The sequence below is a fragment of the Desmodus rotundus genome, chromosome 13 (genome assembly GCF_022682495.2).
Source record: "Desmodus rotundus isolate HL8 chromosome 13, HLdesRot8A.1, whole genome shotgun sequence".
Classification (NCBI taxonomy): domain Eukaryota; kingdom Metazoa; phylum Chordata; class Mammalia; order Chiroptera; family Phyllostomidae; genus Desmodus; species Desmodus rotundus.
In genome coordinates this window covers 2,692,780-2,718,168 of record NC_071399.1, presented here as the reverse complement: position 1 = coordinate 2,718,168, position 25,389 = coordinate 2,692,780, and the positions used below count along the sequence as shown (strand labels likewise).

General features: G+C 46.0%; 2 protein-coding genes and 1 long non-coding RNA gene across 3 annotated transcripts; all 3 read left to right on the top strand.

The window, feature by feature from the left end:
- Nucleotides 1-4,005: 4,005 nt before the first annotated feature.
- LOC123478529 (defensin alpha 5-like) lies at nucleotides 4,006-4,844 on the top strand. The gene is made up of 2 exons (XM_045186541.2): nucleotides 4,006-4,201; nucleotides 4,586-4,844. The coding sequence occupies exons 1-2, from the start codon at nucleotides 4,006-4,008 to the stop codon at nucleotides 4,726-4,728; spliced, it is 339 nt and encodes a 112-aa protein (XP_045042476.1). The 3' UTR covers nucleotides 4,729-4,844.
- A 3,485-nt stretch (nucleotides 4,845-8,329) lies between these two features.
- On the top strand, nucleotides 8,330-9,429 carry LOC123478531 (uncharacterized). The gene is made up of 2 exons (XR_011650731.1): nucleotides 8,330-8,606; nucleotides 9,190-9,429. It is a non-coding gene; the product is annotated as an uncharacterized lncRNA (long non-coding RNA).
- A 13,577-nt stretch (nucleotides 9,430-23,006) lies between these two features.
- LOC139440486 (alpha-defensin 24-like) lies at nucleotides 23,007-23,948 on the top strand. The gene is made up of 2 exons (XM_071220137.1): nucleotides 23,007-23,326; nucleotides 23,722-23,948. The coding sequence occupies exons 1-2, from the start codon at nucleotides 23,065-23,067 to the stop codon at nucleotides 23,823-23,825; spliced, it is 366 nt and encodes a 121-aa protein (XP_071076238.1). The 5' UTR covers nucleotides 23,007-23,064; the 3' UTR covers nucleotides 23,826-23,948.
- The last annotated feature ends 1,441 nt before the right edge of the window (nucleotides 23,949-25,389 follow it).

Genomic DNA, 25,389 nt, shown 5'->3' with positions numbered 1-25,389 from the left:
AGATTGAATCTACTAGTTACAACAAACAACTACTAATTTTAACAAAATTTGAGCAAGAAATAGTATGTTTTTCCTAGCAAAGGTCTTTACATCCTTGGTTAAATTTTTTCTTAGGTATTTTATTCTTTTTGAAATTATGATTGGGATTGTTTTCTTAGTTTCCCTTTCTGAGAGTTCCTCATTGGTGTATAATAATGCAACTGATTTCTAGACCTTTATCCCTATCCTGCTGCTTCATTGACTTCATGTTCCAGTCCTAGTAATATTTTGTTGTAATCTTTGGGGTTTTCTATACAGAGTATCAGGTCATCAGCAAATAATGCCAGTGTTACTCCTTCTTTTCCAAACTGGTTGCCTTGTATCACTTTCTTCTTGGCTGATTGCTGTGGTGAGCACTTCCAGCACTGTATTGAATAAGAGAGGTGAAAGTGGACATCCTGTGTGTTCTCATTCTTAAGGGGATCGCTTGTGGTTTTGGCCCACAGAGTATGATGAGGGCTGTGGGTTTCTCATATGTGGCCTTTATTGCATTGAGGCACGTTCCCGCTATTTCCACTTGGGTGAGAGTTTTTATCAGAAATGGGTGCTGGATTTTATCAAATGCTTTTTCTGCATCTATTGATATGATCAAGTGGTTTTCATCCTTCATTTGGTTTGTATGGTGCATCAAATTGATTGATTTGTGGATATTGTACCGACTTAGCATCCCTGGAATAAATCCCACTTAATCACGGTGCATATTCTTTTTAATGTATCACTGGATTCTGTTGCTAGTATTTAGTTCAGGTTTTAGCATCTATGTTCATCAGAAATACTGGCCTATAATTTTCTTTCTTTGTAGTGTCTTTATCTGTTTTGGAATTAGGATAGTGCTGGCCTCATAAAATGAGCATGGGAGTCTTCCTTCCTCTTGAATCTTTGCAAGAGTTTGAGAAGGATAGGGGTTAGTTCTTCTTTGAATATTTGGTAAAATTCACCTGTGAAGTATTCTGGCCCAGGGCTTTTGTTTGTTGCTAGTTTTTTGATTACTGCTTCAGTTTCACTAGTTGTAATCTTTCTATGCAGATTCTGTGATTCTTCCTGATTTAGTTTTGGCAGACTGTATGTCTCTAGGAATTATCCATTTCATCCAGATTGCCCAATTTGTTGGCATGTAGCTCTTGATAATATTTTCTTACAATCCTTTGTATTCCTTTGGTGTCATGTATCACTTCTTCTCTTTCATTGCTGATTTTATTTATTTGGGTCCTCTCTCTTTTCTTTATGAATCTGGTGAAATGTATTGTCAGCCTTGTTTATATTAAGACACTGAAGAATATACAAGTATGTGGAAGCACGTACAGTGTTCATGGATAGGAAGAATTAACATCACTAAAATGTCCATACTAACCAAAGCCATCTACAGATTCAAGCAGGTTCTATCAATATACCACTGGCATATTTGACAGAACTAGAACAAATATTTGATAAATTTACATGGAATCATAAAAGACCCTGAATCACAACAGCAATCTTTAGAAAGAACAAAGTTGGAAGAATCACACTACCAATATCAAACTATACCGCAAGACAATAGTAATCAAAATGGCATACTGGCATACAGACAGACCTAAAGATGAATAAAATAGAATACAGAGCCCAGAGATACACCCAGATATTATAGTCAATTAATATTGGACAAAGGAAGCAAAAACATGAATGGACTCAACATAGTCTATTCAATAAACCATGTTGGGAACATTGGAAAGATATGTGCAAAAAAAATGAATGAAACCACCTTCTATGGACACAAAAAATAAACTCAGAATGGATTAAAGACTTAAATGTTGACTCAAAATTATAAAAATCCTAGAAGGAAACATAGGTAGTACAATCTTAGACACTTCTCATAGTAATATTTTTTCTGGTGAACCTCCTTGGCCAAGGGAAACAAAAGAAAAAATAACAAAGGGGACAAGATCCAACTAGAAATGTTTTGCACAGAAAAGGAAACCATCTACGAAATACAAATGCAACCTACTGGATGGGAGCACATATTTTCCCAATAACATCTGATAAGAGATTGATATCCAAAATTTATAAAGAACTTATGAAGCTCAACACCAAAACCACAAACAATCCAATTACAAATAGGCAAAGGGCCTAAATAGACACTTCTCCAAAGAGGACACACAGATGGCCAACAGACATATGAAAAGATGCTCACCATCACTAATCATCAGAGAGATGCACATTAAAACCACGATGAGCTATCACCTCACACCTGTCAGAATGTCTGTCACTAGTAAATCAACAAACATCAAGTGCTGGTGAGGCTGTGGAGAAAAGGGAGCCTTAGTGAAACGTTGGTATGAATAAATAAAGACTGGTGCCACCACTCCAGAAAGCAGAATGGAGTTTTCCAAAAATAATTAAAAATGGAATTGCCTATTGACTCAGTAATCCCACTTCTGGGAATATAATCAAAGAAATCCAAAACACCAGCTCGAAAGAATATATACACCCCATGTTCATAGAAGCATTATTTACAATAACCAAGATATGGAAACATCCTAAGTGCTCATCAGTAGATGAGTAGATTAAACAACAACAAAAAAACCCCTGTGGTACATTTACACAATGAAATAGAACAGAGCAGTAGAAAGAAGGAATATTAGCTTTTTTGACACCATGGATGGAACTGAACTAGATTAGCCTAAATTAAAAAAGCCACTCAATGGAAGACAAATACCACATGATCTCACTTACAAGCGGAATCTAACGAACAAAATAAACTAACGACCAAAGTAGAATCAGAGGCACAGAACGTGGTACAAGCTGATAGCTGTGAAAGAGGGCGAGGCGGAAAGGAAAGGGGAGACAGTGAAAGAACGGGTGTACATGTCCCACGGACAGGAACAGCACTGGGGGATTGAAGTGAGGGGTGGGCAGTGTGGAGGGGAGTAATGGGGGAAATACTGCGGTAACTATAATAGCACAAACAATAAAATATTTAAAGAAAAAAAAATAACCAAATGTTAGGATTTCATGAGCAACACAAATAGTTCAATGATGACATATATAAAACACCACAATATGTAATGCTAACAAAATGGAGAAGAGGTTCTGTACGTGCTGGTGTGACAGCGTTCGAGTCAGAGCCCGGGCTGATGAGGACACACAGCACACGGGGACCCGCTGGTTCCTGCAGAAAGGAAGGCGGGCAGGGACACGAGATGAGACTGGTGTTTCCACTCTTCTCTCTTCTAAATTTGAATTTAATCTTTTGTGCATGAATTAATTTTTTATTTTAGAAGATGAGAAATTTCAGAAGGGAGCTGCGGGAATGTGGTTGTGTTGGCTGTTTCCCCACAAGGACACAAGGGACTGCTGAGCAGGGTACGCGATGTGCACACGTCCCACTGATGACCTCAGACAAGCCTGTCCTCAGCTTTGCTCCAACCAGCTCCTTCCCTCTGACCCACCTCACCTGAGCCCAAGTCACCATCCCTCCCCTGCAGAAGCCACCACCCAGGACCAAAAAGGCTCCTTCACAGGGCACTGATGCACCCAAACATACAGGGGACCACCTATCTCCACGGGATACCCTGGGCCCAGGGTCAGGCCTCAGGTGAGCAGGGCCCAGCAGCAGGGAAAAGGGGCCTTTGTCCCCTGACTCACTCACCGAGAACAAGGCTCCTTGTCCTTCAGAAGGTAAACACCCAGGCATATGGGAAACAGATGCCTCACCAGGGTCCTTATCACCACTATCAACTTGAAACAAGTGTGGACACTAGGCACACACAAATGTGCTCTGATGAAGGGGCAGGAGCAGGAGCATCAAAGGGGCTTTGAGGGCCATGGTGGCTTTGGCCACAGGCCACCCAAAGGCACAGCCTCTCCCACTCACTGCCTGGGAGTCTCTGAGCCTCCTCCCATCCCACCTATAAGTTCGGGCTGCCTGGGCCCTCCCCTCCACTCCATTCTTTCCTCCCACCCAACCCGGACCTCCAGGGACCCTCAGCCATGAGGACCCTCACTCTCCTTGCTGCCATTCTCCTCTTGGCCTTCCAGGCCCAGGCTCAGACCCTGCAAGAGACAGCTGACCAGCTTCCTGCCCAGGACCAGCCTGGGGATGAGGACCAGGACCTGCTTGGGGATGAGGACCAGGACGTGGCCGTGTCCTTCACAGGAGAAGAACGCACCACTCGACAACTTACAGGTGCGACACCCGTCCACATGCTATGGGGTCTGCACCCATTAGAGGGGCTCTTGGAGGCTGCATGGAGTCTGGGCTCAAAAATGGAGTATGTGGGTGAGGAGGGTGAGAAGAACGTACCCCCGAATCGGGAAGATGTCTGGGACAAGGCACAGGATACAAGCACGTGTGCCATCACTAGGACCCGGGAAAATCACGACCCTGCATGAGCAGACCCAGTAAGAGTTCTTGGGATTTATGACAAAAACAGTCCTTTCACCCAAACCAGGCAGGGATTGTCTACATTAAGTCAACTCATCGCCTCTCAGAAGGTCTCCCTGAGGCCGGCTGAGCCTCTCCTCTCTGTCTGCATCCCCCCTAAGCCTGACCCTTCTCTTACCTCTGCAGGATTTGGCATAACAAAGGAGGTAATAAAGAGATGCCGCTGCCGACAAGGCCGGTGCCGTCGCAACAAGGTCAACAAGACACTGGAGCTCCTCTATGGGACCTGTAAAGTCTTTGGTCGTCGGTACAAGCTTTGCTGTAAATGAGCTTCTGGACTGAGACCCCAAAGCACTGCAGGATTCCACTGAAGACCTGGACAAGCAGTAATCTCTGTACCTGTACCTTTTCTTCTTCTAGATCCAAAATAAACCCAAGCATTAAACTCACTGGGTTTTTTTTCCCCCCCATGAGGGCTATATGTGCAGTTGAATTGTGTAGGGAATTCTGTCCTGAATGGTCTACATTAAAGGGGGCAGCCTTTGCATTCCACAATTTGAACATCACAGGGCAACAACAAGCAAGAAAAGTGAACGTAATTCTTAATTAAGGTGATTTTCACCTGCAAAATCTAATCTGTTGATAATGAAACTAAAAAGAGAGAAGTTTCTATGGCATGTTGAAATGTTTTGTTGCTGCCAGGAAAGGTGGATCCGATGAACTATAATACCTGTTCTTTCAATTTAAGACATGGCTGGGCATCCATATGTACAGATAGTTTCTCATGATAAGCAGGGGTTTCAGTTACATACATATTTCTCCTAGATGGGTCAATAAGACAGGGGGAACTGATGCTTCACTGTGCCGCCAACGGAGAAAAGGAAGACCTCCCCCCAAAATGAACACACTGACCAGCACCAGTGGTCTCAAATCACAACCAGAGGAAAGGGGAGGTGAGAACCCAGTTGGTATAGGGTCATGCCCAATGACCCATGCAATAAATGCTCCCCCTTCAGACCCCTAAAAGGTAGATTACACCCATATCCGATGAAAGATTTGGTCTCAAGTTTCTCCCTCTTTAAAGAAATTGAGCCTACTAGTTATAATAAACCTGTACTGATTTTTAAAATATTCTACTAAGAAATATACTATGCAACAGAAAGAAAGAAGGAGCTCCTACCTTTTGCAACAATATGAATGGATCTGGAGAGCATTATGCTAAGTGAAGTAAGCCAGGTGGTGAGAGACAAATACCATGTGATCTCACCTATAAGTGGAACCTAATCAACAAAACAAACAAGTATGTAAAATATAACCAGAGACATTGACGTAAAGAACAAACAGATAGTAACAAGAGGGCAGTGGGTAGAGGGATAATGGGGGAAAATAGAGGAAGGGCCATCAACAAACATGCATAAAGGACACATAGACTAAGCCAAAGAGGGCAGGTTCAAGGGTGGGAGGCAGAGATGCGTGGGGTGGTGGGATGTGGTCGGGTGAAAATGGAGACAACTGTACTTGAAAAACAAAAAAACATAAATTAAAAAAAGAAATATGCTTTTCATAAGGCCAATGACAGGCCCTTCACTCCTGGGCTGAAAGGTAGGCTCCCATCTATCAGCTGAGATGCATGGGAGCCTGATCTCCAGAACACAGGCATCTCTCTACCCTCCCTCTCCCATGTCCACGGCGGCCACCAGCATCCTTACAGCCACGACCCCGAGTTCTACCCTGACACTGTGCTGTGCTAATAATAACATTGACTTAATCTTTGCCTTGTGGCCACTTCTATTTTGAAAATTTTTCCTTGAAAAGACAAAGAACAACAGTTTTATTTTAATCTTTACAATCAATCTCCAAAAGGCCCTCTAAGATCCTACCACCAAGAGACAAGGACTAACTTTTACAAACTGAGAGAGAAAAAAACACACAGAATCAAAAAGTGACTAAAAAGGAATTTTAAAACTACATAGAAATCCAAAGTATCTCTGTAGAAAAGAGAAAAAGCCAAAAGTGGAATGATAAAATCTGGAAATGATTTGAAGTACTTGGGACAAAGAGCTAACATCCAAAACTTATATCTTAGCAATCAGTATGAATAAATCAGCCAACTATTACATTTCCCAAACAAATGCCAAGTGGAAAGGACACTCAGAGAGAATACGGGTACATCTTAGATATGAAGACATGGTATTCCTGACTCATGATGGAAACAGAGCCAGGACTCAACTAAGGTTCAATTCGTACCTGTCAGATTGGGAAAAATCCAAGCCCTCAAAGTCTCGGCCTGCTTCCAGCCACCACCAGGACCCAGGGCCACCAGTGGCTGTAGAAAGTCAGGAGCACAGGAAACCCAGAAGCTGGGTAACATGGCTCAGCCTTGACCTCAAGGGCAGAATGAGTCATGGACCTTCCAGCTCCACCATCCACATCAAGTCACTCTCCTCTTCACAGTCAGAATACAATGGACCACGTTGCCAACCGCTCCAAACCTCCAAGTACAAATGGAGAGGAAATATATAACAGAATAGCATAGCACAAATGCGAGCAACAGTAAATCATTTTATTATTTAAAAATGCTGCCCTTCCCAGGGCTTCCATTTCATTAGAACTCTGCTTATTGGCCACACTCAGCTGCAAGAAAGTCTGAGGCATCAAGTCTTATTTCAAGAAAGCACACTGCTGCCCACACCCCAGGCAGGAAGGAAGGATGAAGGAAGCTGGGGACAATCACAGGGCCGTTTAGCACCTTCCACTGTCCATTGGACACACTTGAGCTCATGTATTCTGGTGAGTGATGTGGGAATGACCTCTACAGGGAATAATACATTAATGCCTTTTACATGTATGAGATGTTTTCTTCATCACCAAAATCCACATCTAGAAGTTTATCTAAAAGACAGTCACAAATATGCAAGATGCTCTAGGTAAAAAGATACACATTGCTATTATGCTTCTAACAGTAAAACTTCATAAAGAAAGAAATTACAAAAATTTAATGATGCTTTATCAATAAGAAAAAGTTAAATGATGGCATACAAGATACTGAGATGTAAAACACTGTAACGACAGTGGAGCCGTCCTGTGCATGCTGGTGTGACAGCGTTCGAGTGAGAGCCCGTGCTGAGTGAGGAGACACAGCACACGGGGACCTGGTGGTTCCTGCAGCAAGGATGGGGGGCTGGAGCAGGAAGATGAGACACTTATTTTTCACTCTTCTCTCTTCCACCTGTTGAATTATGGCCTTTGTGCTTGAATTATTTTTTAAAGACTGCAAACCTCGGAAGGGAGCTGCAGGAACATGGTTGTGTTGGCTGTTTCCCCACAAGGACACAAGGGACTGCTGAGCAGGGTACACGACGTGCCCACATCCCACTGACGTCCTGAAACAAGTCTGTCCTTCGCTTTGCTCTGACCAGCTCCTTCCCTCTGTCCCACCTCACCTGAGCCCAAGTCACTGTCCCCTCCCCTATAGGAGCCACCACCCAGGATCTAAAATCTCCTTCAAAAGGCAGTGGTGCTCTCGAATATGCACGTGGACCCCCCACTCCATGGGATGGGATGGGCTCTGGGTCGGGCCTCAGACGAGCAGGGCCCAGCAGCAGGAAGAAGGGGCCTTTGTCCCCTGACTCACTCACTGAGAGCACAGCTCCTTGCCCTCCTTGACCATCACAAGGTAAACACCCAGGCAGATGGGAAACAGGAAACACACCTGGGTCCTTATCACCACCATCAATTTGAAACAAGTGTGGACACTCAGCACACGCACACATGCTCTGATGAAGGGGCAGGAGCAGGAGCATCAAAGGGGCTTTGAGGGCCATGGCAGCCTTGGCCACAGGCCAGCCAAAGGCACAGCCTCTCCCTCTCACTGCTGCGAGTCTGCGAGCCTCCTCCCAACCGACCTATAAATACAGACTGCCTGGGCCCTCTCCTCCACTCCATTCCTTCCTCCCACCCAACCGGGACCTCGAGGGACCCTCAGCCATGAGGACCCTCACTCTCCTTGCTGCCCTTTTCCTCCTGGCCTTCCAGGCCCAGGCTCAGACCCTGCAAGAGACAGTTGACCAGCTTCCTGCCCAGGACCAGCCTGGGGATAAGGACCAGGACCAGCCTGGGGATAAGGACCAGGACCAGCCTGGGGATGAGGACCAGGATGTGGCCATCTACTTCACAGGAGACGGACGCATCACTCGAAATGCTGCAGGTGAGACACCCACCCATGTGTTGTTGGGGTCTGCGGCCCATTACAGAGGCTTGTTGGAGAGCACACAGAGTCTGGTCTCAAAGTTGAGGGTGTGGATGAGGTGGGGTGAGGAGGACATAACCCAAGTTGCGGGGGCCCATAGGGCACAGGACAGGAAATAACCAAGCACATGATAGACTAGATTCAGAGAAAAATCATGACCCTACATGAGCACACAGAGCCTGTAAGTTTTCTTGGGATTTATGACAAACACTGAGTCTTTTCACCCGAACCAGGCAGGGACTGTCACAGGGCTGTCCGACCTTGTGGCATCTCTGGGCCACACTGAAAGAAGAAGAGCTGTCTTAGGCCACACGTTAAATACACTGTGACACATAATCTCAAAAAAATCTCATACTGTTTTAAGTAAATTTACGATTTTGTGTTGGGCCCCATTCATTGCCATCCTGGGCCACATGCAGCCTGAGGGACACCCCTGGTATGGTGAGTAACCTCTCGCCTCTCCGAAGATCTCCTTGAGGTCAGATGAGCCTCTCCTCCCTACCCCGTCTGCCCGAGCCTGACCCTTCCCTTCCCTCCACAGGCCTTCGGAGAATAAGGTGCCAGTGCCGACGTACCACTTTCTGCAATTTCTTTGAGCGTTATGGTGGGAGATGCAGACTCTCTGGCCGTGGGTACAAGCTTTGCTGCCACTGAGCTTTGTGCACAGAGGCCCAAAGCACTGCAGGGTTCCGCAGAAGACCTGGAAAACTGTTTAGTCTTAGTGTCTCTACCTCTTCTTCATTCCTTCCTGCTCCATAATAAACCTCAAGCATTAAACTCACTGTTTAGGGTTTTTTTCCATAAGACTAATTGTGTGGTTCACTTGGACAGAGAATTCTGTCCTGAATGGTCTACACGAAGGTGACCGGCCTTTGTGTCTCAGGAATGCAACGCACGAGCATCTCACGACAACAACAAACCAGCTGCAATGAACATCATTCTTTTCAAGATGATATTAACCTACAAAATTCAATCCATTCACAATGGAAAAGAGAAGTTTCTATAGAGTGTCCAAAATGTGTTGTTCATACCAGGAAAGGTGGATCCAATGGACTAAGTTACTTCTTATTTTATTTTAAGTAGAAGGGCAGTCCCATTTAATGACCAGAGAAAAGGGGAGTCTAGAAGCTGGTCATTTGGGGTGGTTATGCCCAATGACCTGTGAAATAAATGGTCTCCTTTGGACCCTAAAAGGTCAATTACTCTAATGACCAGTAAAAGATTTGGTCTCAAACATCTTGCTTTAAAGAAATTGAGTTTTCTATTGTAGTTACAATAAACCCGCCCTCATTTCCATAATATTTGGGCAGGGAATGCTGTGTGTATAATAATGCCCACGACAGGCCCTTCACTCCTGGGCTGAAAGGTATGCAGTTGTGGATCAGCTGAGATGCACCCATCAGGTTGGGAAAGATCCAAACCCTCACAGTCCAGGGCTCAGACTGCTTCCAGCCACCACCAGGACCCCAGGGCCCCAGCGATGCACAGGAGCACGTGGTTTCCGGGACCCAGGCATCTCTCCACACTCCCTTTCGCTTGTCCAAGGAGGCCCCCGGCCTCCCTACAGCCATGACCCCATGTTCTACCCTGAAATTGTATTGCACTGATAGTACTTTTGAGTTTATATTTCCCCTGTGGCCACTTCAGTTTTGAGAAAATTTTCCCTGAAGATACTGAGAATGAGAAACAGTTTCATGGAACTTTGACTGTCAATCTCTCTGAGATTCTCATCTTTGACCCCAAGACACTAAAGCAGTAACTTGTACAAACTTTAGTGAGAAAGACACAAAACTCAGATATTACCAAAAGGAAAATTTGACACAACATAAAAACCCAAAGTATCTCTGTAAACAAGAAAAAGAACCTAAAGAGAAATGACAAATTCTGGAAATTCTTTGCAATATTTGGGACAAGGAGCTAATTTCCTGAAATTAAAATTAAACCTTACTAATCAATAGAAATAAATGAGCCGATGCTTTCATTTCCTATCAGATGCCCAAACAGAAAGGGCACTCAGAGAAAGTAAATACAGTACATCTTAGATATGAAGACACAGTGTACCTGACACCTCAGAGAAGCACAGCCAGGACTCCACTGGGGTGCAATGCTTACCCATCAGGTTGGGAAAGATCCAAACCCTCACAGTCCAGGGCTCAGACTGCTTCCAGCCACCACCAGGACCCCAGGGCCCCAGCGATCAGTGGCCATAGAAAGTCAGGAGCCTGTTTTCCCCACGTCACAACAACCTGAGCCCAGGCAGCCCGGGAGGAACATAACATGGCTCAGCCTTGACCTCAAGTGTGGGCATCTTGCATCTTCCTGGTCCACCGTCCACATGGAGTCACTGTTCTCTTCACGGTCACAGTACAGCCGCACATTTCAACGGCTCCCGTCCTCCAGGCAAAAATGGGGAGAGAAAAGTAAAACATTAGCATAGTACAAATGGGAGGCAGGGCAAAGTAATCGATTGCATTATTTAAATACAGTGCCCTTCCCAGGGGCTCTGCTGTATGAGGACTCCATGCATTGGCCGCTCTCAGCTGCACGGGACACAGGGGCATCAAGGGCTTTGTAACACAGCACATTGCTGCCCACACCCCAGAGAGGGAGTAAGGCGGACAACATTGGACATTCACAGGGCCTTTTAAACACCTTCCACTGTGCGTGGGATGCATCGGGCTCCTATATTCTTGTGAGTGACGTCAAAAGAGCATCCACAGAGAATAATAAGTTAGTGTTCGTCAGATATATACAAGGTGGTCTTCGTTCTTTCAACCTAATTCTAGAAATCTATCTGAAACAGTCACAAATAAACAAGGTGATGTAGGTAAAAAGGTACTCTTTGCCGTCACGCTGCTAACTGCAAACATTGAGAAATAAGCAAATTTTAAGCATTTAATGAAAAATAGTTAAATGATGGCATAGAAAACACCAGGAGAGGATAACCCTACAGAAACATGAGGCCGTTCTGCACGTGCTGGTGTGACAGCGTTTGAGTCAGAGCCCGGGCTGATGAGGAGACACAGCACACGGGGACCTGGTGGTTCCTGCAGAAAGGATGGGGGGCAGGGACAGGAGGACACTGCTGTTTCCACTCTTCTCTCTTCTACATTTTGAATTCAATCTTTTATGCATGAATTTATTTTTTTATTTTAAAAGATGAGAAATTTCAGAAGGGAGCTGCGGGAATGTGGTTGTGTTGGCTGTTTCCCCACAAGGACACAAGGGACTGCTGAGCAGGGTACGCGATGTGCACACGTCCCACTGATGACCTCAGACAAGCCTGTCCTCAGCTTTGCTCCAACCAGCTCCTTCCCTCTGTCCCACTTCACCTGAGCCCAACTCTCTGTCCCCTCCCCCACAAGAGCCAGCACTCAGGACCTGAAAGGCTCCCTCATAGGGTGGTGATGCTCCCGACAATGCAGGGGAACCCCCAACCCAAGAGATAGTCTGGGCTCCGGGTCAGGCCTCAGACGAGCAGTGCCCAGCAGCAGGAAGAAGGGGCCTTTGTCCCCTGACACACTCACCGCGAGCACAGCTCCTCACCCTCCTTGACCATCAGAAGGTAAACACCCAGATAGATGGGAAACAGGAAACACACCTGGGTCCTTATCACCACCATCAACTTGAAACAAGTGTGGACACTCAGCACACTCACATGTGCTCTGATGAAGGGGCAGGAGCATCAAAGGGCTTTGAGGGTGACAGGGGCCTTGGCCACAGGCCACCCAAAGGCACAGCCTCTCCCTGTCACTGCCCGGGAGTCTCGGAGCCTCCTCCCAAGCGACCTATAAGTTCAGGCTGCCTGGGCCCTCCCCACCACTCCGTTCTTTCCTCCCACACAACACGGACCTCCAGTGACCCTCAGCCATGAGGACCCTCACTCTTCTTGCTGCCTTTCTCCTCTTGGCTGTCCTGGCTCAGGCTCAGACAAAGCTTAGAATGGGTCAACAGGGCCTTGAGCAATACCAGCCTATGGCCAAGGGCCAGGACCAGGGTCGGACTGAGGACCAGGACGTGGTCATCACCCTCAAAGGAGAGGATCACCACTCTAAAGGGGTTGCAGGTGAGACTCCAGCCGACGTGCAGTTGGGGTTGGCAGAACATTACAGAGGATGTGGAGGGGATGTGGAATCAAGGCTTATATAATGGGTTGTGTAACCAGGGGGGTTTGAGTGGGTGCCCCAAGTTCAGGAGAGGCAGGTTGGGCAAGGCACAGCATATAAGCAGGTACATCACAGACTAGGATCAGAGAAAATCACAGTCCTGCTGAACACACGCAGCCAGTAAGATTCCTGGGAAGTTATGACAGACTTGTGAATCCCTTCACCCGAACCAGGCAGGTTCTGTCTGCTGTGAGTAGGCAAGTCTCCTCTCAGGAGATCTGCATGAGGCCGGCTGAGCCTCTGCTCCCTGCCCCCATTCCCCCTGAGCTTGACCCTCCCCATCTCTCCCCAGGCTATTACAGAAAAAAGATTTGCACATGCCGAACAGGGCACTTCTGCAGGATCCATGAGAGTCACTCTGGGAGCTGTAAGTTGTATGGCACTAAGTCCAAGCTTTGCTGTCACTGACCTTTGTGGACCAAGACCTGGGGCACTGCGAGATTCCACTGAAGACCAGCCTTGTCTTTTACCAGCACCTTTCCTTCTTTCCCTCTCCATAATAAACTGTAAGCATTAGCCTCACTGTTGGGCCTTTTTTCTTCTGTTTTATATGGTTTGTTTGTGTGGTTCACTTGTACAGAGAATTCTGTCCTGAATGGTCTACACGAAGGTGACTGGTCTTTGCATCTCAGGGATGCAACGTGGGAGCCTCTCACGGCAATAACAAACCACCAAAAAGGAACGTCATTCTTAATTAAGACGATTTAATCTTCAAAATGCAACCCACTCATAATGAAACTCAAAAGAGAAAAGTGTCCACCGAGTGTCTAAAATGTTTTGTTGTTAGGAAGAAAGGTGGGTCCCTAGGACTATGTTATTCTCTCCTTAATGTTCTGTGGAAGAATGTTGAATGTATAGACACATTGTATCATAACCGGGGGTTTTAGTGACCTATAGCTATTTCCTAGCTGTATGGACAAAATAAACTAATGCTTCACTATGCCACCATTAAGAAAAAAAAAAAAGAACTACAACAAAAACAGAATACACTGACCAGCATCAATGAACTCCTAAAATGGCCAGAGAAAAGGGGGAGTCCAGAAGCTAGTCACTATAGGTGGTCATGCCCAGTGGTCCCTGTTTTGACCATTTCATGTGCAATGAAAGATTTGGTATCAACCTTCTCTCTTTAAAGAGATTGATTCTACTAATTACAATTAACCTGTACCAAATTTAGTAATATTCTAGTAAGAAATATGCTTTTCATAAGGCCAATGACAGGCCCTTCACTCCTGGGCTGAAAGGTAGGCTCCCATCTATCAGCTGAGATGCACGGGAGCCTGATCTCCAGAACACAGGCATCTCTCTACCCTCCCTCTCCCATGTCCACGGCGGCCACCAGCATCCTTACAGCCACGACCCCATGTTCTACCCTGACACTGTGCTGTGCTAATAATAACATTGACTTGATCTTTGCCTTGTGGCCACTTCTATTTTGAACATTTTTTCCTTGAAAAGACAAAGAACAGCAGTTTTATTTAAATCTTTACAATCAATCTCCAAGAGGCCCTCTAAGATCCTACCACCAAGAGACAAGGACTAACTTTTACAAACTGAGAGAGAAAAAAACACACAGAATCAAAAAGTGACTAAAAAGGAATTTTAAAACTACATAGAAATCCAAAGTATCTCTGTAGAAAAGAGAAAAAGCCAAAAGAGGAATGATAAAATCTGGAAATGATTTGAAGTACTTGGGACAAAGAGCTAACATCCCAAATTTATAATTATGTCTTAGCAATCAGTATGAATAAATCAGCCAACTATTACATTTCCCAAACAAATGCCAAGTGGAAAGGACACTCAGAGAGAATAAATACAGGAACATCTTAGCAATGAACACAGACTGCCCCTGACACCTGAGAGAAACAGAGCCAGGACTCCAGTGGGGAGCAATGCTTACCTGCCCAATTGGGAAAGAACCAAATCCTCATGGTCCAGGGCTCGGCCTGCTTCCAGCCACCACCAGGACCCAGGGCCCAAGCCACCAGGGGCTATAGAAAGTCAGCAGCACTTTCTTTCCCACGTCACAACAATATCAATGTGGGTGGCCTGGGAGGTGGGTGATATGGCTCAGCCTTGACCTCGAGGGCAGGCATCTGGCATCTTCCTGCTTGACGGTCCACCTCCAGTCACTGTGCTTTTCATGGTCAAAGTACAGCTGCACATTTCAACTCCTCCTGTCCTCCAGGCAAAAATGGGGAGAAAAATGTAAAATGATAGCGTAGCACAATTGTGAGGCAGTGGCAGTAATTGATTTAATTATTTAAATATGGTGCCCTTCCCAGGGGTTACATTGCATCAGAACTCTATTGGCCACACTCAGCTGAAAGAGAGTCTGAGAGATCTAGTGTGTTTTTTTTTTTTAAGATTTTATGTATTTATTTTTAGACAGAGGGGAAGGGAGGGAGAAAGAGAAGGAGAGAAACATCAGGGTGTGGTTGTCTCTTACACTGCCCCTACTGGGGACCTGGCCCACAACCCAGGAAGGTGCCCTGACTAGGGATCGAACCAGCGACCCTTTGGTTTGCAGGCCGTCAATCAATCCACTGAGTCACACCAGCCAGGCCTCAAGTGTGTTTTTAACAAAGCACATTGCTGCCCAGATCCTAGTCCGTTAAAAAGAGTGACGAATTTGGAAAATCATCCAGTCTTTTAAGCACCTTTGGCCATGCATGGGACACAGTTGGGCTCATTTTATTTTGATGAGCAATGGGGAAGGCAACCTCTGCAAGGGACAATAAATTAATGTCTGTTAAATGTATAAGATGTGTTCTTTATCACCACAATCTATGTCTAGAAATTTATCTAAATAACTGTCACAAATAATAAAGATGATGTTGGTAAAAAGATACTCCTTTCCATTATGCTAGTTACTGTAAACGTTCAGAATAACTAAATCTTAAGAATTTAACGAGCAACACAAAATAGTTAAATGAGGGCACATGAAGTACTAGGACAGTGCGATGCTCTACAAACAGTGAGGCCGTTCTGCACGTGCTGGTGTGACAGTGCTGGAGATGAAGCCCGGGCTGAGTGAGGAAACACAGCACACGGGGACCTGGGGGTCCTGCAGAAATGATGGGGGGCTGGCGCTGGGAAGGAAGACTGTTATTTCCACTCTTCTCTCTTTTACATTTTGAATTTAGTCTTTTCTGCACGATTCCTTTTTTAAGATGAGAAATTTCGGAAGGGAGCTGCAGGAACACGGTTGTTTGTGTTGGCTGTTTCCCCACAAGGACACAAGTGACTGCTGAGCAGGGTACACGATGTGCACACGTCCCACTGACGTCCTGCACAAGCCTGTCCTTCGCTTTGCTCTGACCAGCTCCTTCCCTCTGTCCCACCTCACCTGAGCCCAAGTCACTGTCCCCTCCCCTGCAGAAGCCACCACTCAGGACCTGAAAAGCTCCCTCACAGGGTGGTGCTGTCCCTGAACATGCAGGGGGACCCCCGCTCCATTGGGAAGGTCTGAGCCCAGGGTCAGGCCTCAGAAGAGCAGGGCCCAGCAGCAGGAAGAAGGGGCCTTTGTCCCCTGACTCACTCAATGAGAGCACAGTTCCTTGTCCTCTTTGACCACCAGAAGGTAAACACCCAGCAGACGGGAGACAGGAAACACACCTGGGTCCTTATCACCACCATCAACTTGAATCAATGGTGGACACTCAGCTCAGGCCCTTCTGCTAGGATGAAGGGGCAGGAGAGCGAGGCTCTAGAGACGCTGATGGTGACAACGGCTTTGGCTCCTGGCCAGCCAGAGGCACAGCCACTCCCTCTCTCACTGCACGGGGAAGCTCCCAGCCTCCTCCCATCCAACGTATAAGTGCAGGCTGCCTGGGCCCTCCCCTCCACTCCGTTCTTTCCTCCCACACGTCACGGACCTCCAGTGACCCTCAGCCATGAGGACCCTCACTCTCCTCACTGCCCTTCTCTTGGCCTTCCTGGCCCAGGCTCAGACCATGGAAAAGAGAGCTGACATGGACTCCACTGAGGACCAGCCTGGGGATGATGAGGAGGAGGACATGGCCGTCTCCTTCACAGGAGAGGAACGCTTTGCTCGGGAGGCTGCAGGTGAGACACCAGCCCCCGTGCTATTGGTCAGGACCTTAAAGGAGATTGTTAGAGAGGACATGGAGTTGGGATTCAAAATGGAGTATGTAGATGAGCTGGGGTGAAGAGTAGGTACCCCAAGTTTGGGAGGAAGTTATGTGGCAAGGCTAAAGATGTCAGCATATGAGTCACAGGCCAGGCTCAGAGAAAGTCACAATCCTGCATGACCATGCAGAACCAGTCAGTGGCCTTGTGATTTATGACCAACATGGGAATTCCTTCACCTTCACCAGGCAGGTACTGCCTACTGTTAGTAGACAGGTGGGTCACCTTCAGAAGATCTCCTTGAGGTCGGGTGTGCCTCTCCCCTGTCCCCTTGCCCCGGAGCCTGACCCTCCTCTTCCCTCTGCAGGACCAAGGGGGAAAAAAATCTGCAGGTGCTCCCGGGGTCTCTACTGCAGGTTCCGAGAGCGTGAGGCGGGAAGCTGTACTCTCAATAGCCGAATATTCAGGCTTTGCTGTAAATGAGCTTGGTGAGCTGAGACTCCAAACACGGCAACATTGGCTGAAGACCTGGACAAGGGTTTGGACTTCGCAACAGTACCTTTTCTTCTTTCTCTTTCATAATAAACTTTAGGTTTGAAACTTCTTGTTCAGATATTTTTCTTTCATTTCATAAGGCTTATTTGTTTGGTTCACTTTTATAGGGAATTCGGTGCTGAATGTTGTACCTTAAGTTCTCAGGGATACAACCTGGGAGCATCGCATAGCAAAAACAGCAAAAAGGAACATAATTCTTAATGAAGATCGTGTTCACCTACAAAATTCAATCCATTCATAATGTAACTCAAAGGAGGGGAGTTTCTAAGGAGTGTCCAAAATGTTTTGTTGATAGTTGGGAAGGTGAATCCAAGGGACTGTGGTCCTTGTTCTTTGATTTAGAGACATGGGTGGGCATTGATATGAATGGATATTTTCTCATGGTGAGTAGACATTGCAGTTGCCTATGGATCTTTCCTAGCTGTACCAACAAGCTAAGGGAGCCAATGCTTCAGTGGGCCGACAGCAAGGAAAATGTGTAACTACCCCCAAAACAGAATATTCTCTCCATTATTTGAGACTACTGGCCAGAGAAAAGGAGAGTCCAGAAGCTGTTCGGTGAAGGTGGTCATGCACAGTGACCAGTGAAATACATGGGGCCCCCTTTGGGCCCCAAAAGATAGATTACTCTGAATCTTTACGATTTTCTATATACAATATCAGGTCATCTTCAAATAATGCCAGTTTTACTCCTTTTCCAAACTGGTTGCCTTGTATCACTTTCTTCTTGGCTGATTGCTGTGGTGAGCACTTCCAGCACTGTATTGAATAAGAGAGGTGAAAGTGGACATCCTGTGTGTTCCCATTCTTAAGGGGATCGCTTGTAGTTTTGGCCCATAGAGTATGATGTGGGCTGTGGGTTTGTCATATGTGGCCTTTATTGCAATGAGGTATGTTCCCTTTACTCTCATTTTGCTGAGAGTTTTCATCATAAATGGGCACTGGGTTTTATCAAATGCTTTTTCTGCATCTATTGATATGATCATGTGGTTTTATTCTTCATTTGGTTTATTGGTGTACCAAGTTTATTGACTTGCAGATATGGTATCCACCTTGCATCTCTGGAATAAATCCCACTTGACCGTGGTGTATAATCTTTTTCATGTATCGCTGGATTCAGTTTGCAAATATTTTGTTCTGGATTTGTGTATGTATGTTCATTAGGGATATTGGCCTACAACTTTCTTTCTTTGAAGGGTCTCATCTGGTTTCAGAATTGGGATAGTGCTGGCCTCATAAAATGAGCAGGGAGTCTTCCTTCCTCTTGAATTGTTGGAATTGTTTGAGAAGGATAGGGCTTAGTTCTCCTCTGAATATTTGGTAAAATTCACCCATGAAGCATTCTGGCCCAGGGCTTTTGATTGCTGTGAGTTTTTTGAGTACTGCTTCAATTTCACTAGCTGCACTCTACTCAGATTCTCTGGTTCTTCCTGGTGTAGGTTTGGAAGACAGTGTGTTTTGGGGGATGTGCCCATTTCATCCAGATTGCCCAATTTGTTGTTGGCATGTGGGTGTTGATAATATTTTCTTTCAATCCTTTGTATTTCTTTGGTGTCAGTGGTTACTTCTCCTCTTTCACCTATGACTTTTTAAAAACATTTTACTTACTTATATTTAGAGAGATGGGGAGGGGGAAGAAATAGAGGAAAGAAACATCAATGTGCAAGAGATACGTTGATCCACCAATCACAAGCCCCCTTTCAGGGACCTGGCCCTCAACACAGGCGTGTGCCCTGACTGGTAATCACACCGGCGACCTCTCATTTCACAGGCTGGTGTCATTCACTGAGCCACACAGGTCGGTGCTCTTTCCATTATGATTGAATTTATTTGGGCCCTCTCCCCTTTTTCCTTGATGAGTCTGGTAAAAGTTTTGTCAATCGTGTGTATCTTTAAGACACTTAAGAATGAAAGTGGACAAGATGCAACTAAGTGGAAGCACATGCCGTGCTCATGGATAGGGAGAATTAACATCATTAAAGGTCCACGCTGACCAAAGCCATCTCCACATTCAATGCAGCTGCTATCAAGATACCAACGGCATATTGCACGGGACTAGAACACAGAGTCCATAAATGTATATGGAATCACACAAGGCCCTGAAGAGCAACAGCAACCATGACAGAGAAGAACAAAGTTGGAGGAATCACACTACCTGATGTCAAACTACACTATAAGACCATAGTAACCAAAAAAGCATGGTGCCAGCATAAAAACAGACACCCAGATCAATGGCACAGAATAGAGAGCCCTAAAATAAGCCAACACCTTTACAGCCAATTAATATTTCATAAAAGATGCAAAAACATACAATGAGCTAAAGATAGTCTGTTCCATAATAGGTCTGGGGGAATTTGGATAGATATGTGCAAAACAAAGGAACCTAAACTACCTTCTGATGTCACACACAAGAATAAACTCAAAATGGGTTAAAGACTTAAATGTTAGGCTTGAAACCATAAAAGTCCTAGAAGAAAACATAGGCAGTAAAATCTCAGGCATTTCTCATAGTAACATTTTTCTGGTATGTCTCCTCAGGCAAGGAAAACAAAGGAAAAATAAACACATGAGACTACGTCAAACTAGAATGATTAACACAGCAAAGGAAATCATAAACAAAATACAAAACAATGCAGGGTGTGGGGGAACATATTTGCCAATAGCACCTGATAAGGGGTTAATATCCAAAATGTATAAAGAACTTAAAAAGCTCAACACACGCACAAAACAACCCAATTAAACATGGGCAAAGGACCTGAATAGTCAGTTCTCAAAAAGACACACAGATGGCCAACAGCCATGTGAAAAGATGCTCACCATCACTAATCATCAGAGAGATGCACATTAAATCCACAATGAGATGACACGTCCCACCTGTCGGAATGGCTATTATCCTCAGTAAACCAATGAACAAGTGGAGGCAAGGACGTGGAGAAACGGAACAACGCGTGCTCTGCTGGTGGGAATGCAGACTGGTGCAGCCGCTCTGGAAATCAGCGTGGAGGTTCCTCAAAAAGTTGAACATGGAACTGCCTTAGGACTCAGCAATTCCACTTTGGGGAATTCATCCAAAGAAACCCCAAACACTAACTGGAAAGAATATATGCACCCCTGTGTTCATTGCAGCCTTATTTACAATCACCATGATTTGGAAGCAGCCCACATGTCCATTAGGAGAGGAGTGGATAAAACAAATAGGACATTTATATAGTGGAATAGTACTCAGCTGTAAAAAAGAAGAAAATTTTACCCTTTGCAATAGCATGTATGGACCTGGAAAACATTATGCTGAGATTAGCCAGTCAGAGAAAGACAAGTACCATATGATCTCACTCCTATGTGGACTCTAATGAACAAACCAAACTAACAAGCAGAACAGAGGCAGATGCACAGATGGAGAGCAGGCGGGCAGCTCTGGGGGACGGTTGCAGGTAGAGGGATCCAGCACAGAGGAAAAAGGGCTCACGGTCGTGGACAATGGTGTGGTAATTGTGGGGGCTGGGTGTCTCTCTTACTACCAATCTCCTTGGGCCCCACTCCACTTCCACATCCAGGACACAAAAGCACTAACATGTGGAAGACGGAGCTTCACACACTTCAGTGGGAAAGACACCACACTCAGAAATTACCAAGAAAGTTTGTAAAACTACATAAACCTCCAAAGGATCGATGTACAGAAGAGAAACAGCCAAAAAAAAGTGACAAACTTCTAATAATTTGCAGTACATGGGACAAAAAACTAATTTCCTGAATTCATAAATTATAGGAACAACTTAGCAATGAGCACACATTGCCCCTGACACCTGAAACAGAGCCAGGACTCCATTGGGGTTACAATTCTTACCTGTCAGGTTGGGAAAGACCCAAACGCTCACAGTCCAGGGCTCAGATGGCTTTTAGCCACCACCAGGACCCCAGGGCTCTGACCACCAGTGGCTGTAGAAAGTCAGGGGCATGAGCAGCCTGGGAGGTGGGTGGCATGGCTCAGCCTTGACCTCAAGGACAGGCATCTGCACCTTCGTGCTCCACCATCCACCATGAGTCACTCTCCTCTTCACGGTTAAAATATAATGAGCTACATCACCAACTGGTCCAAACCTCCAAGCAAAAATAGGGAAAATCTATAAAATAATATCATAGCGCAAATGTGAAAGAGTAACAAAAATTCATTTTATTATTTAATACTGTGGCCTTCCCTGGGCTTACATATTATGCTCAGAACTCTGTTTATTTGCCACTCTGAGGTGCAAGAGACTCAGAGAGCAAGTGTTTTTTGTTTTTTGGGTTTTTTTTTTAACAAAGCACATTGCTGCCCAGATCCCAGGCAGGGAGTAAGGATGATGAAATTGGGGATAATCACCGGGCCTTTTAAACACCTTCCACTGCATGTGGACAGCAGGTGGGTGCGTATATTTTGGTGAGTGAGGTGGAAACATCTGCAGAGGACCATAAATTCACGTCTGTTACAATGATAAGACATGGTCTTCAATCCCACAGTCCACATCTAGACATTAATTGTAAAACACCCAAATATATGCAAGACTTTAGGTAAAAAGATACTCATTCCCATTATGCTTTTAACTGCAAACATTTAGAAAAACACAAAATGTAAAACTTTAATGAACAATAAAAATCATTAAATGATGGCATAGAAAACACTGGGAGAGGATAACCCTACAGAAACACGAGGCCGTTCTGCATGTGCTGGTGTGACAGCGTTTGAGTCAGAGCCCGGGCTGATGAGGAGACACAGCACACGGGGATCTGGTGGTTCCTGCAGAAAGGATGGGGGGCAGGGACAGGGGCACACTGGTGTTTCTACTCTTCTCTCTTCTACATTTAGAATTTAATCTTTTGTGCATGATTTGTTTCTAAGATGAGAAATTTCAGAAGGGAGCTGCGGGAACGTGGTTGTGTTTGTTGTGTTTCCTGTTTCCCCACAAGGACACAAGGACTGCTGAGAGGGGTACACGACGTGCATACGTCCCACAGACGACCTCAGACAAGCCTGTCCTTCGCTTTGCTCTGACCAGCTCCTTCCCTCTGTCCCACCTCACCTGAGCCCAAGTCACCATCCCCTCCCCTGAAGAAGCCACCACTCAGGACCTGAAAGGCTCCCTCACAGGGTAGTGATACCCCTGAACCTACAGGGGTGGACCCCCCACTCCATGGGATGGTGTGGGCCCAGGCTCAGGCCTCAGATGAGCAGGGCCCAGCAGCAGGAAGAAGGGGCCTTTGTCCCCTGACGCACTCACCAAGAACACAGCTCCTTGTCCTCTTTGACCATCAGAAGGTAAACACCCAGGCAGATGGGAAACAGACACCACACCAGGGCCCTTATCACCACTATCAACTTGAAACAAGTGTGGACACTAGGCACACACAAGTGTGCTCTGATGAAGGGGCAGGAGCAGGAGCATCAAAGGGGCTTTGAGGGCCATGGCGGCCTTGGCCACAGGCCAGCCAAAGGCACAGCCTCTCCCTCACTGCCTGGGAGTCTCTGAGCCTCCCTCCAACCCACCTATAAGTACAGGCTGCCTGGGCCCTCCCCACTACTCCATTCTTTCCTCCCAACCAGCCTGGACCTCCAGGGACCCTCAGCCATGAGGACTCTCACTCTCCTCGCTGCCCTTCTCTTGTTGGTCTTCCAGGCCCGGTCTCAGACCCTGCAAGAGACAACTGAGCAGGTTCCCGCCCAGGACCAGCCTGGGGATGAGGACCAGGACCAGCCTGGGGATGAGGACCAGGACCAGCTTGGGGTTGAGGACCTGAACCTGCTTGTGGATGAGATCCGGGACCTAATTGAGGCTGAGGACACGGTCAACTCCGCCACAGGAGAGGAACGTCTCACTCGAGCGATTTCCGGTGAGACACCCACCATGAGCTGTTGGGGTTGGCAGCCCATTGGAGGGGCTTGTAGAGGAGCCATGGAGTCTGGGCTCAAAACCGAGTGTGTGGTTGAGGTGGGGTGAGGAGTAGGCACGCTGACTTGGAGAGGAGGGTTGTTAGGCGGGGGCCCGGGGTTAAGCATGCACATCATACACTAGGGTCGGAGAGCAGTCCTGAAGCTGCTTAACCACACAGAGCCAGCAGGGTTTCTGGTCATTCACGACAGGCTTGTGAACCCCTTCGCCCGAACCAGGCAGGTACTGTCGGCAGTGAGTCGACACAACTCCTCTCTGAAGACCTCCTTGAGGCCCGCTGGGCCTCTCGTCCCTGTCCTCTTCCCCCAGTGCCTGACCCTCATCTTCCCTCAACAGGACGTCTTACAAAAAAATTTTGCAGATGTCAACGCTTCTACTGCAAGATCCTAAAGATTGCCGTGTGGAGTCTGGGTTTGCCATTCAAGATTTGTGGCCGCTGAGCTTTGTGGACGGAGACCCAGAGCATGGAAAAATTCCACTGCAGACTTCGACAAGAGTTTAGTCTTCACACTTGCACCTTTTCTTCTTTCTCTCTCCATAATAAACTTCAGGCATTAAACTCACTGTTTGGGTTTTTTTTTTCCCCCATAAAGCTAATTGTGTGGTTCACTTGTACAGAGAATTCTCTCCTGAATGGTCTACACGAAGGTGACTGGCCTTTGCATCTCAGGGATACAACATGCGAGTATCTCACGGCAACAACAAACCAGCAAAAATGAACATCATTCTTTTCAAGATGATGTTAACCTACAAAATTTAATCCATTCACAATGAAACTCAAAATAGAAAAATGTTGATGTGGTGTCCAAATGCCTTGTTGACTCCAGGAAAGGTGGGTCCAATGGACTATGTCACTTGTTCTTCAATTTTAAGTGGAAGGCCATTGATAAATACGGTAATTTTTCTTGATAAGCAGGGGCTTTAGTTACCTAAAGATTTTTCCTAGCTGTATGAACAAGACAGAGTGAACTCTGCCACCACTAAGAAAAGCACCAGAAACAGAATACACTGACCAGCATCAATGGTCTCAAATAACAACCAGAGAATAGGGGAGCCCAGAAGCTGGTCACTTTAGGTGGTCATGCATAGTGACCAGTGAAATAAATGGTCCCCCTTTGGACACTCGAACGGCCAGTGGAAGATTTAATATCAACTCTCTCTCTCTAAAGAGATTTGAGTCTATAAGTTAAAGTAAACCCATAGTGATATTAACAACATTCTACTAAGAAATATGCATTTAATAATGCCCATGATAGATGCTTCATCGTAAGCTGAAAGGTAGGCTGCTACCTATCAGCTGGGATGCACAGGAGCCTGATTTCCAGAACACAGTCATTTCTCTACCCTCCCTCTCCTATGTCCACAGGGGCCACCGGCATCCGTACAGCCACTACCCCATGTTCTATGCTGCAACTCTTCTGTACTCATAGCACCTTTGAATTTATCTTTACCCTGTGGCCATTTCTATTTTGAGAATTTTTCCCTAAAATAGACTGAGAATGCCAGTTTTATTTTACACCTTTACAATCAATCTCCTTGGGCCCCACTCCACTTCCACATCCAGGACACCAAAGCTCCAGCACATGGAAGACGGAGCTTTACACACTTCAGTGGGAAAGACACAATACTCAGAAATTACAAAAAAAAAAAGCTTTAAAAACTACATAATACTCCAAAGTCTCTGTGTAGACAAGAGAAAAAGCCAAAAAAATGACAAACTCTGCAAATAACTGGCACTGACTATATGGAACAAAAAGCCAATGTCCTAAATTGATAAATGAAACTTATAGAAATAAATCAGCCAAGAAAATGCTGTTCCTGACATGAAGGAAGGCACAGCCAGGACTCCACAGGGTTGGCAATGCTTACCTGTCAGGTTGGGAGGGATCTATAATCTCACAGTCCAGGGCTCAGACTGCTTTCAGCCACCACCAGAATCCCGGGGCCCCGGCCACCAGCGGCTGTAGAAAGTCAGGAGTGCATTTTTCCCACGCCACAACCATC